This window comes from Lates calcarifer, linkage group LG10, assembly GCF_001640805.2.
Source record: "Lates calcarifer isolate ASB-BC8 linkage group LG10, TLL_Latcal_v3, whole genome shotgun sequence".
NCBI lineage: Eukaryota > Metazoa > Chordata > Actinopteri > Centropomidae > Lates > Lates calcarifer.
The window spans coordinates 22,370,740-22,384,604 of NC_066842.1; the positions used below are offsets into that span (position 1 = coordinate 22,370,740).

General features: G+C 38.7%; 1 protein-coding gene across 1 annotated transcript in view; it reads right to left on the reverse strand.

The window, feature by feature from the left end:
* cpne2 (copine II) overlaps positions 1-13,865 on the reverse strand; it is a 43,790-nt gene that overhangs the window by 18,691 nt on the left and 11,234 nt on the right. Inside the window, exons 5-10 of the mRNA XM_051073574.1 lie at positions 13,654-13,725; positions 11,408-11,491; positions 11,117-11,206; positions 10,592-10,690; positions 8,851-8,937; positions 7,115-7,176 (exon numbers count right to left, since the gene is read on the reverse strand). Of these exons, the coding sequence (XP_050929531.1) occupies positions 7,115-7,176; positions 8,851-8,937; positions 10,592-10,690; positions 11,117-11,206; positions 11,408-11,491; positions 13,654-13,725 (494 nt within the window). The remainder of the gene's footprint in view (positions 1-7,114; positions 7,177-8,850; positions 8,938-10,591; positions 10,691-11,116; positions 11,207-11,407; positions 11,492-13,653; positions 13,726-13,865) is intronic.

Sequence of the window (13,865 nt, forward strand, 5' to 3'; positions counted from 1 at the left end):
CACAGAGGAATATTTTTAACACCACAGGGTGACACCGTGTGAACATACAGTATATACAAATATGAGTACACACACAGGCAGTTTCAACACATGCACCCAAAACACAAAGGCACACACACACACAGGGACACACAGCCAAACATAATATGAGATTAAGAGTGACAAGCTTTTTCCTCAGGTGCCAAATAGCAGTTTGAGTGCTGACAAGAACCCGACCCAGAAACTCCACCTCCCTCCTATCAGCTTAAAGATAGTCTAAACCATCTCCCTCTTTCTCGCTTTGTTTGGAGCCACTACGAGTGTTATAAAATAACAATGTTCTGTTTAATATGAGCAACGACTGAGGAGAGAGAAAATGGAGAAGAAGTAAGAGAAGAGAGAAAGTGGTAGATGTGTGAGTACAAGAGACAGAATTGGGCAAAAAATGGGAGGGGAGAGAGAGAGAGAGAGAGAGAGAGAGAGAGAGAGGGCAGAGTATAAAGAGCAGCAGGAGCAGCAGGAGTGACGGACACCAAGATCTAGGGTGACAGAATTAGGGTGCTGTTGTGTATTTTGTATATGTGTGTGTATGTGTGTTAGTCCTGGAATGACATATGTGTGAAAAGAGACCCATATTGCACGCTACTCTTGGTTCAGGGTGCTAAGTGGACAAATAGTTTTTTCCTGTAATTACAGATAGTGTCTGGAAATGAAACAACATTATAGCATTAAGAGGTGATGTGTATTTTGGGATTTTTGTCAACCAAAGAAAAAAAATTGACAAATAAAGCTTACAGTAGAAATACAAAATATACCAATGATTGTTCTTTGTTGTTTCCCTGTTTGGCTTGAGAACAGGTTTTAATATTGGTTACTCAGTACTGGTACATGGTCTGTAAACAGCAACTTTATCCTTTTGCCGAGGGAGCTCACTACCATGTGTACTTAAAAACCTCCATGTGTTCAATTTGCATTTGCTATGTACTAGCCATACAACAGGATACTAGGCTAAGGGATATCACCCAAGACTAATAAAAATGCATACTGTCTGCACAGCTTAACTGCAAACCATCTTGGCAGTGCTCACCTCTCAGGGAATGCAAAGAAAAAAAAAAAGCTATCATTAACTGTGTTGCACCATCCACTTTCAAAGAAATGCTGCTTTTGATGAATAAGAAGCAACATCAATAGAGGTTTCTCTAAATGTCCATTTTTCTGGCCACTGCACAACACACAAGTTGTCAGTACATCACGTCTGGTTTTCTTCCTTTTCATCAAGACGCCTGGTTCTGTAGTCGTGGCGGTGCTCCCTCACATCAACCATGGCTTCCTTTGCCCAGAAACAGGTTATACTAAATGAGACCCAAATGCATTTTCATCTTGTGCACGGCCGAGTTACTTTAATCGCCCTGCCAATAGGCTCTTAACCTCAGACAGCACTCCCAGGTCTGGCTTCAGAAAACAGGCCCACTGGTATTTATAATACATGGAGTATTATAGAGACTACTGTAACAGAGAGCTGGAATTTCCTTTTTTTTTTTTTTTTTTTTTTTTTTACAATACCGTACCATACTATTTGGCCTGCTGACAATGATGATGTTTTTACAGTATTTTATTACAACTGAATGGATTGTAGCCTTTACACAAATAGCTACACTAATGACACACGGTTACAGGTATACTGTGTATCTGTCTTTCTATATTTAAACCTATATCCATTTAAAATAAGAATAGCTATATAACTATACTTTTACACAATTTGATCCATCAAATAAACTTCACGACAAAATTTAAGACCAGTAAACACATTTTTGTCCCTGCCTGCATGCTGTACATTCATGAATGTGTACACTGCTATGGAAGACATGACTGTACTTTCCATTTTTTTTTAACAAAAGTATATACAGTATATGAAGTTATCACAGCATTTTCCTTCAGTGCCCTCTCCAGTGACAGACATTATTAGTTTGATGGCTGTGAATTCGATGACAGTGGGAGACAACACCATTCTGTTTCCAACTTATTCCTCGCCTCAAGCTATTAGTAATTTCTAACACACAAATAGACTAAGCACAACATGACAAACACACAGAGTATAAATGAACAGGGGGTGACAGAGCAGCATCCCATTACTGTATATTTCAGAGCAGCAATGTGGCAGAAAACGTCTGTGAGTGCAGCAAATTAGAGGGATTCCACTGCTGCGAAATTACTGTCAAATAATTGACACACTGACATTTACATTGCAGTTCTCTCAGCTGTCTTGTCAAGTATCCCAGTAGCATGAAGCATACAATGGTGGATGGCTCACAGTAGCTGTAGGGATATGTCATATTAATTTAGTAATGTGGTTAAATCTTATATTGCCTCTGATATATGTATCATATATTCACAAATTGTAGCCTTTAGTAACATCAGCTGTAGAAGCTGAAACATTGTCATATTGGACACAGGCCTTTATTACACACAGCACAAATTCCATCAGTACAACAACACAGCCTGAAATCTAACAATTCCTACCTTTTGGTAGGTCAAAGGGTATAATCCCACCTTTACATGGTAGGCTTTTAATGTGAAACACTTACAGGAAATGAGTTTGATGTTTACAATTACAGTGTGAGCCATGATAGTACAGGTAATTTCAACTCCCATCACTGTCACATTCACTGTGTTTTTCATTAGCAGTGTTTTTTTTTCACTATTATTATTCCTAACTCCTTATCCTTATCTATCTGTCAGGCTTGATTATTTGTGACCTGGCCCCATTTTTAATAGTGTTGGTCATGAAAAGAATTGGTCATGATAACCAAATGTGAATAGTTTCTATCTGAATTAAAATTTCAGAATAACAATTGTATTCCACCTCAAGACCTCACTAAAACACCACATTAGTGTTATTTTAACTGCAAAGTAATGTACCATCTGGTCTGGTACAGACTTTGGGAATTAAGCAGTATAATGGAGCTGCAATTATTTGTTGAATAAGCAATTAGCAGTAAGACAATTTAAAACTATTTGATAATTGGTATTGGTATTATTTCAATCATTCTCTAAGCAAAAATGCCAAAACATTTAAGGGTAGATCTTCTCAAATGTGGGATTTGTGGTGCTTGTCTTGGTCATCTCTTAAAAGTAAACCAGACTGATGGTTGAATATAAGAAGCAGTCTGAATATACTCCCTTGGGCTGAAGGAAATTATAACATACATATTAATCCATACTGGTGATCCATCCAGGGTGTACCCCGCCTCTCACCCAACATCAGCTGGGATTGGCTCCAACCCTCCCACGACCCTTACAGATAAGTGGTATAGATAATGGATGGATGGATATTAATTTGTAATGACTGACTGAAAAAAACTCAGCTCTGACTCTTAGCTGATGCTGACTTTACTAATATCTTGAGCTGTGAAGGTGCTTGACTCCATGAATCCACAGGGTCAGAGTACTCTGTTGGGTTTTATTCAAGATGAGTTAAAATGCTGTAGACTTACTACATTTCATGTAATTGTTTTCACCCCTTTGGTAATGATGGATATGACAGTTTACAGCAGATGCTCTCCTTTGCTACTGCGGAGGAGTACAAGGAGATGAGGACCTTGTGCCGTCAGAGCCAGAGGCAGAGGGCTATGATAAGCTCGTACTCCGGGAGGTGGTTTCTTCCACTGTGTGATACATATACTGTAGCTTCTGTATGTCTTCTATATCTCTTACACTCTGCTCTCCACTGACGAGAATCCCTTACAACCAGTTATGCTCTACACAGCTCTGCATGATATCAAACATAAGATATGAATAACAGTATAATTCAGCTGAAGTGAGTCTTTCACAAACAGCCCATCAGCAGTAACAGGCTGTCTTTTTGTGTTGGAGTGTGTAACAGAGAAATGTTGCTCTCTCCTTCAGCTCCCACAGCCCTGAGGAGAGACTTTCCTTTCCTGGAGATTAGGATTAGAGCCATGCTAAGTCTGATTGAACACCGCAGAACAGCTCTTTCTGCATGCGTGTGTGACTGTGCTGGTGTGTTTTTGTACATGCCTGCTTTTTGCTGTATATGTATGTATGTAAAATCTATGCATATAAGTGGCAGTGTGTATGTGAGAAGACGATGTTATCAATGATATAGTCACTGTATGAGATTATATGTGATGTGAGCATGTCTGAATCAGTCAGTGCAAATAAGAAGGGAAAGTGCATGTTTGAAGATATTGTATGTGTATGTGCACACATACAGTATGGCTCGTGTGCCAAAGTATGTGTGATATAATGTCTGTATGAAGAAGACACTGTGTGTGGATTTGTGTGTGTGTGTGTGCCAAAGTCATGGTTTGGGAGTTTGCGTGTAAATCAGTCATTGTGTGAAGTGTGAAAGCAGGAGAGAAGGTGTGAAAAGGATATTATATGTTTGTGCTCACATGTGTGTATGTAAATGAGTCTGTAAGCAGGAGAGGAAGTATCTGTGTTAAGACAGTATTAGGTATGTGTGTGTGTGTGTGTGTGTGTGTGTGTGTGTGTGTGTGCATCAGTGAAAGAGCTGCAGGTCTGTGACAAAAGGCAAAAGATTAGGAGGGAGCAGTGAGGATTTAAGAGTTCCCATCCTGCCGTAAATTTGCTCATCTCATCACCACTAGAACAGGCAAATGTTCCAATTGCACTGAAATTCTGCTCATTACAAATAAGCAAGGCCTGGAGTGAGGAGATGATTAAAATATTTGCATCAGTCTCTTAGTCAATAACTGCAAGCAGCCATTTGCAAATTCTGCAGCTTGTGACATATCTATTTAACACATTACGTTGGATGTTGGCATTTTTAGCAACATCCTTACATGTACACACTCAACAGTGAAAGAGCTCCACGTCTGAGAGCCGCCCAACACTGTCCAACCTTTTACTGAGTCACTCGATTGCTGGCTGATGACAGAGGGGAGAGTGCTTCTCATTCACCTCAGTCATCCAAAAGAGAGCAGGCTGAATGCAGAGAGTCCTAATGGCTTGAAATTTCAAAGCTTGTCACCACTGGTCAAGTCAAAACTCTCCATTCTGGATTTAACTGGTCATCAAGAGCTGACCACAGCACATACGAAAGGAATTACCCACTCTTATTACAACTGTTTTATCATCCAGTAACTAATAGAATCAATTATAAGCAAATAAGCAATTAAGTGGGGACTACATTACAGCACATAGAGGGTATGATGTGTCATCTAGACAAAACTTAGGTTGAAATTTGGCTGCAGTAGTTAATTAATTAATTGGTTTATTGGTTTATACCTGAAAAGTTGGTTCCCAGCTGGAACCAAAAGACAGATAACAGGTTTTCAAGCTTGAACGCTGACAACATCAGTAGGTGTGTCATATTCTTCAAGTTGGAGAGAGTTCTGTTGTACAATGGGCAAAGCCCCTGCAGCGATGACACATGATTACAATGGTTTCGCCCAGAACTGGTGGAAATGCGGTCGGGTTGATTTGATAGCACCACACTTCCAAGAATCCTGAATGGAACCAGTTCAAGAACCAGAGCTCATTTGGTGGAAAAGAGCCAACAGAGAAACATATATTATACCTTTCTGCTTTTATGTTCTTCTTCTCTCATGTACATATTTTTCTCCCTTTTATTCATCTTGGTGCATACATTGCCATCAACAGCACAAAGTGTCACTATGGCAACAATAACCATGGTATTTGAATTAAAGCCTCATTTCCAACAATAAGACAAGGTGAAAATAACAGGCTGAAAATGAAGGTTGTCATCGTCTGTGTTTGTGTGAATGCGCTCCTCAACAATGCAACATGGAATCTAGCCGCTTTCTGTCCCAGAAGACATATAGAACACATCCTCTAACACTGACAGCATCTCTGACAAAACCAAAGAAGTAAAGTCACCTCTACACAACAGCTCTTTTGTCCTTGACCTTGATCCCAAAAAAAATGCTCCATGTAATCACAGCATTACCTTCAAAGGAACAAGAGGGATACAGATACAGCTAGTGCTACAATATGGTACAGGACACGTCAGTGGAGTCATGTTTTGAGATGTTCAGAAAATTAATGACATTATTATAAAACAGAACAGCAGAATGGTGAGTATAACATGGCTCTGTTGTTGTATATGTTGCTGAATGAATTAGTGCTGTGGAAAAGGGCATAATACTGAATTTCCCATTTGAGAATTATTGTTGGTTGCAGGTAATTTCAGCCTCCACAATATGTTTGCACACAGGTGTCTAATCTCAGAACATACTTTTAGAAAAATGCCACAAAATCAGGCAAACTACATTATCTGTGTCCTGCTCCATCTGAAGCCTGGTTTTACCTCTCAAAGTTGGGGGAGAAAAGGGACAGTGGGACATATATATTTGGCACAGTGTGCGTGCTCTCATTGTAGATGTGCTGTGTGTCTTTTCTTAGTATGCCTGTGGTTTCAGAATTTGTGTGCATTAGCGTGAGTAACAGTGAGCCAGTCTGAATAGTTCTGAGAGGGAGTTGTATTTATTGAACAAAAAAACACCCTGGATAATAATAAAACTACTCAATGACTGTGAGTTTGTGTGTGTGTTTGTTGTGCGTGTGCATGTGTATGTGTATATGTGTCTATGGATGTGTGTGTGATTGGCTACTATAAAAGCATTTCTACCACACTTACTCAGTTACACACAAAGGTGTGACATCACCAGGGACATAAATGAGTTTCTCCTAACAAGAGACCAAAATAGACCATGACGCTTCTCTGTCTCTCTCCCTTCCTATGTCCTGTTCCTTTTCTATCCCTATGTCTTAACCTCACACTGTTTTCACCATTTCAAGTCATTTTCTTGCATCCATCTGTGATTTTTTTCCCCCCTCTGTTCTATCGACCCTCCTGTTTTCACAATTCAAGTGGCCACAATTCAGTGTTTCACAATACCCCATTACTCTTCTCTACTCTGCTCATTTTCTCTGTCTCCGGGTAACATCTTCTTGTGTCTCACACTTTTCCTCTCTGTATGTAAATGATCATCCAGCTGTAACCCCAGGAGATGAAAACAGAAAATGTGAATGTTTTCCATCCATTTTCGAGAGTAAAGCATGCGGAAACATGTATCTCATTATCACATCATTTCAGAGGCAGAAAAACAGGCATGCTAATATAATACTCACAGTAAACATGAGCTGGCACCCTCCCAATATGTAATCCAGAAAAGTGTAGTCCCTCGTAATCTAGAGACACAAGAGTCAGTGGGCAAATTAAGAAAACAAGGAAAATAACAACAGCCACAAAAGAGGAGATAATCTGTTGCGAGTCAGAGCGTTAAAATACTGTTGTAAATCTCACCACATTATACGCAGTAACAAATAAAAGCACAGACTCTCCACTTCTTTACTTTAGGTACAATGTCTGATCCAGTTTTTCCTCTGAAAGCTTTTTTTGACTTATTGATTGTAACAGCACAGACCAGACTCAGGCTTAGTACAAAACAACCCAACTAAACACAGCACATTAAAAAAATAAACTCTTTTCATGAGCAGAACCATAAAATTAGATTTACAGTCCATGTTTTTCTGATGTAAGGTACCACCAATGGAGAACCAATTATTATCTTGTTTTAACACAATTTCCACCCCAATTTCAATGAATATTTAGCATGGATTTTACTGTCATTAGTCTAATCCCTGCCGGCAGCCAACAAATATAATTACTGTATTAGCAGTTTTGTGCATGTGCAGTATGTGTATGTGTGTGTCTGTACAAAGGCATGTTCATGATTGTGCATCATGAAAAAAAAGCGGAAGGAAAAGAATCAATTATGAAAGCTTGTCATCACACGCACACAGCTTTAATGTCACTCCAATAGGCATCTAAAGACTCGGTATTCCAGCTTAATGTGTCCTCTGTGGGGCTCAAAGCTCCCACACTAATTAGTTATTCAGAGGGAGTTATGAACGCCCAGTTAGAAGTGTGTCAGCTGATCAAAACCATAATGGTTTAATCAAATGTTTCACTGAGTCGAGTGTAAGACAGGTCATTATGAAGTGACAAGACATGAGAAAAAACTGAATGGCTTGTTTGATATCTTAAGTTAGTTTTTCTTCCATCTCAGAATTTTAATGGCTATAACTTTTTGTAATGATATTTTTAATGAAAATGTACCTGTTCCAGGCAGCTTAAATCCTGCATTACATGATACTTTTGATATTAATTAAAATTAATATTAAATCAAAATGTCATATGCAGAGCTGAACTTATAGAGAAGACTACCCAACTGTTTAACAGCGTGCAGCTTTTTAGCCTCTTTTATCTCAGGTCTCATGGTTTTCATCAAAATTTATTAGTCACGAGTGGAGTCACAATAGGTCTCAGTGCTCAACAGCTATTACAGACAAATGATGACAGTGTGAAAGTAAAAGTGAAAGCTTGGATGTGACTATTTATATATATATGTACACGTGTGTGTGTGGGTGTGTAGTGAGAGAGAGAGAAGAGTACCAGGATCATATTGATCATATTGAAAATATCATAGGATCTCTACTTTACAGTAATTACTGCAATACCACAACTGTGGACTCACTGTAACTGTGTTAAAGTTCTACTAAGTTTTCCCAGAGGAAGATGCAAAATACTCTACGGGGAGACATGTGAAGAGATGCAAAAATTGATTTGGGATGTGGGAGACATTACCTCCACAGTGTGTAATGTGCCAAGCTAATTATATCCTAACAGAGAGAAAATAACCATCAGTCGTATTATCTACACAATCTGCCCCAAATAGTAATACCAGTAGTCATAATTTTGATACAACCAAGGATTACAATTATAAAGCAAACACTGATTCTGGTAAAACATGATTAGACCATAGCTCCATCCATCTGTCCATCCATACCATCCATCCTCACCTTACATGACTTCACAATGATAATCCCAGAGTTTTTGTAATTCTTCTTCTTCTTCTGTTTCTTGGGGTTGATGCAATCGAACTCCACCTGAATAGACAGAAACACAGGAGAGGCAAGAAAGATGAGAAGTATAGGAATCAGAAGAGGGGAAATTTCGAAAAAAAAAAGTTATAAGGCGGGGGAAAACGAGAGGAAATGTAGAGATGACAGCAGAGCTGGAAAGAGGTGCTGGGAAGAGATGAACAGACGACTGAGAGACGTGACTTGGATCTGCATGTTTTCCACACGCCGCCTACAGTAACTTCAACTTGACAGTCAAACTTGGTGATGTATTACAAGCTAACCAAATTATAGTGGTGTGACAATACTGTTAATTAAAAACACAAAATTGATTTTAATTGATAAAGATGAAAGTAAACGGAAGATTAGGCCTGTCTTTGATTCTGTACGTCTCACACATACACACTTTAGATAGCAATGTGTTTGATCCACAGAGGCATTTGAGACTTGCACACACACACACACACACACACACACACACACACACACACACAAACACACTGCACAGACTCACATGCCTTAAGTCAGTTGGTGATTCATATGACAGGTAGCTCTAAATGCCTTGTCGTGTTACTAGGGCTCAGCTAAAGGCTGTTTTACATCTCAAAAGCACCTCTCATTTTCTCATCCCTCTTTTCACACCCTCTGTCTCTCGCTCTCTATCCTCCATCTCTCCATCCTGATGCTGTCTTTTTTGCTTGTTATTTTGTGTTACCCCTAACATCATTACCACACATGAAGAGACTCAGTGGGAGAACAAGCCATGAGGCTGCTTTGGCATATGCACACATGCAGTTTCACAAATGAACACACACACACACACACGGATGAACATGCAAGCACGCACAGGGCTGCTAATGAATGAACTGTATTCTGATCCCTGCATCTTTACATCTTTAGTAGAACAGAAATGCAAAAGTGAAAAGACTAAATCTCAACAGTATTTAGTTATTAGCAGCTCAGACTTCAGGCCCGACCGGTCTTCAGATGCCACGATGTGCGAAAAATGCAGCAATGCAAATCTGTGCGTTATTATTCCAGCTTCATTGTTGAATGCATTTAAACTGCAAATTAGCCAGTACAGGGAAGTGTTGTGGCTTGCTAAAACAGTTTTCAAAAACCTGCTATCCACCGGCTGATGACAGAGCATGATTTTAAGTTATTTTCTGCAACTGATTCAGATTCATTCTGTTTAGATATGTAAAAATATTTTAGTGTTTCAAAATCAAACCATTATCTCATGTTCCAAAAGGATTCAGGAACTTAGCTGTAGCATAACAAACTGGATGATGTGTGGGTTTAAATCAAGTTTATATCATCTATAACCACATTAGCAGTCCAGTGAGGCCATAATAGTCATTATACACATACAGTACATGTAAGCATAGTCATAGTTAGCTTGCTAGCTTGTGTGCATCTAGCATGTTAGTGTAATATACTACTGTTGGGCAAGTTATGTGTGTGCTGCTTCAAAGAAGATTTGGGTCTGATGGGAAATGGGTTGTAAGCTCTTTTTTGAACCACATCTGTAGGTACGTCCCATAGTATGACACATTACTGTAAACTCACAGAACTGTAATTACACTGTAGCCAAATATCTTACAGGGTAAACAAAGCTGGATAACTGACAATGTACAGTTCTAAGCTGTACTCATTAGCAATAATGTCAAACATTTTTTACCTCTACTGAGTTCTGGGCCTCACTCATCTTGGAAACCGTGGTTTGAAACTCTCCTATGAAGTCATGGCCTCCATCATTATCATAGTCATAACACAGAACCTGTCATTGAGTAGAGCACATCACATCATACCATCATCTTTTCCATCACATGGTTAGCTTGCCTTGTTTCCTTTTTGAGACTCAAGTGGCCATCTCTCCTCTATTTTTGCCCTCTTTACATTTCTCCTTAAGTGTCACACTACTACATACACAACAAAATTAATCAGTGCTTAATTTAATTATGACATTTACATGGATGTCAATCTGGATTTATGAAATGCTTTTTTGAAATTGATTTTTTGTAAAAGAATAATGATATTTATAGTCACAACACAGGAGCTGATTACAGTACACAATAAAATGACTGATGCTAAGCTAACCAATTCCCGTCCTTCCCTCCATCATCAGTCTGTAACATCTAATAAAGAAGAGATTTCCCACCACAGCGGTTTTCTAACAGGATAAGTACAAGCTCAAATCACTAACCTTGATGTTTCTATCCACGTCTCCATTGCACAGAGAAATGAGAGGCACAGTGAAAGGTTTCCATACTGGGTCTAAAGTGTTCTTTATGACCTGACATTACAGACAGAGAAATAGACAAGTTAACATTAAATTACAGCAGATATATGATGCAGTAGAATTACCTAAGTATCCCATAATCGCTTTCTACACTTACTGTTAAAGTTGCAGTGTATGACCCTCTGGTTTAACTGACAATGACAGTTCATGACAGTGACAGCTGACATGTGCTTTTAATCCCCACCCATGACTCACCTCTGTCCTGTGCACCAGCATCCATTTGCCATCTTCTCCCTGCTTGTGAAACTCCAGGTAGGGGTCTGACTTCCCAAAGAAGTCCTGCACAGAATAGACACAGTTTGTTGAGTCAAACAGTAACACTTGTATCACAATTTGCCAACTGCACTGCTAATAGTATATCATGTCATTCTACTTCACTAACAAGTCTTTTCTGTTGATTAATGTTGTCATGATGCTAATCTGAACCCTCTTGAGAGCGGGTTGGACATTGGCCAAATCACACACTAGTTCCTCCAATTATATCATTTTATTCCAGCAAAACAGAGTTTTTGTTCTAGTTGTGTATGTAAGGCTAAATTATCATACAATACTCACTCTCATACTCTCATATTTCACAAGTTGTTAGTAGGTCTGTGTGATATAGTACATGGGTTTTGCATAGTAACCATGCTAAGATTGAATTATTTTGGGTGCAGTCATTTCAGTACTCCTTCAGACATATTTTACACATACGAGGTATGGCTATTAAATAACGAGACTGCAATTATAAGGATAAAACCATGTGGTTCACAGTCAGTGTTATATATTAAAGGTTGGGTATTCACTCACAACTGCTGTAAGTTTCCAATAAGTGATGTTTTTAGTTCACTGCTAGCTACTGATTGAAGTGCACATGATTTTGCGAAGGCGTTGGAAAATGATTAGCTTAAAAGTTAAGCAACGCATTAACTTGACATTTTTGGTGAAATTGAACAAAACAGCAGCTGAATCTTTTTGTACATTGTATGGGGAACACTGTCACATGCACATGTTTGAATAGCACAAAAGATTTTGTGAAGGCAGAGAGGTTGTCCAAGACGATGAACGTTCTGGGTGCCCATGAACATCAAAAACTTCTGAAAACATTCAACAAATTGAACAAATCATTTGAAATGATCAGCGACTCAGTATAAGAATGATAGCAGAAATGGTCTCCATTGATAAAGAGACACTTTGGCAAATTTTGCATGAAAATTTGAACACGACAAAAGTGTGTGCCAAAGTTGTCCCAAAACTTCTGACTCCTGATCAAAAGGAAAAGCAGTTTCTGGCCCCAAAACAAATCACAGTGGTTCATCACCCTCCCTATTCACCTGATCTAGCACTGTGTGACTTTTTCCTTTTTCCTAAGATCAAATCTGTGCTCAAAGAAACACGTTTTGAGCCAGAAGTTAAGAAAAGAACAGAAGTGTCCAAAGAAGACCTACTGCACTGCTTTGATTAGGGGAAGACCTGAAAAATTATGATTGTTTATGTTCAATAACATTGTATTACAGCATCAGTCTCGTTATTTAATAACTATATCTCGTACATGCACATACATGTACAGACATATATTTGAATTAATTTAGTCACTCTAAATTCATGTGTTTGTTATAATTCAGTTTACTATATGTACTCCACTCCATCTTACGTCCTTGTTAAAGGTCCAGATTGTCACAAAGGAAGTGGGAGATTCAGTGGCTCTGTTGTAAAGGTATATCTGACTGCACCATGTTGAGCAAGGTAGACAGGGAAACTTTGTTTTGTAATAAAACCTATATTGTTAATATTTCTATGTTGGGTGGTTAGAGTAATAGTAATTAACAGTAACAGTAATTATTCACATTGTTTTAACACAGAAGTGTTAACTAAAATCTTTTTTTGTTTGTTTGTTTTTGTTTTTCTATTTCTATTCACTAAAACCATCATGAACTTTTTTTTTTTTGTTTGGTATAAATTGCAAATAAACCATACAATGGGTGAGGATTATTCCTGCCTCCATGTGTGCTCTGCCAATTAGCCAATCCTTACAAACATTTTTATTAAACACTCTGAGCTCCTGAAATGACTGTGCTTTGTGTGTATTCTGGTAGTTTAACCAGAGGGAGCACAGCATGCATTAGCATTAGTTCAAATCACAATTCAGCTGTGCTGTTTCTGACCCACTGTCTTCCCTTCAAAATATACCAGCAGCTACTTCATAGGTCCAAGTTTGAAAATAAACTGTTTTAAAAATAAGTACAGATCTTACATGGTTTCCACTTCCAACTATCAGTGCACCTGACAGCCCATTAGTTGGTGGACAAAGGTGAAGAGTGTGAAAACATTTACAGTGAATGTTGTCTGTGTGGGCTTAGCAGTAGTACGTAATGCCTGAATCTATTCAGAGTATGTGTGTGTGTATGTGTGTTTGCATTTGCATCCTGAGTGTGTGTGTGTGTGTGGGTCTAACAGCCTACCTTCTTATCCAGTTTACGCCCACTCAGGGTCAAAGTGATGATTCTGTTGTCAGACAGCTCCTGAGCTGTTATCTAAAGTAACATTTACAGCACAGTATTAGCTGCTACAAAAATACTGGTAACTATTAACATTCACATCAACATCAGCAGCAACAACAACACTTATCAACAACAGTAATGGCAGCAACCTCAGTAACATCTTCACTGTCATC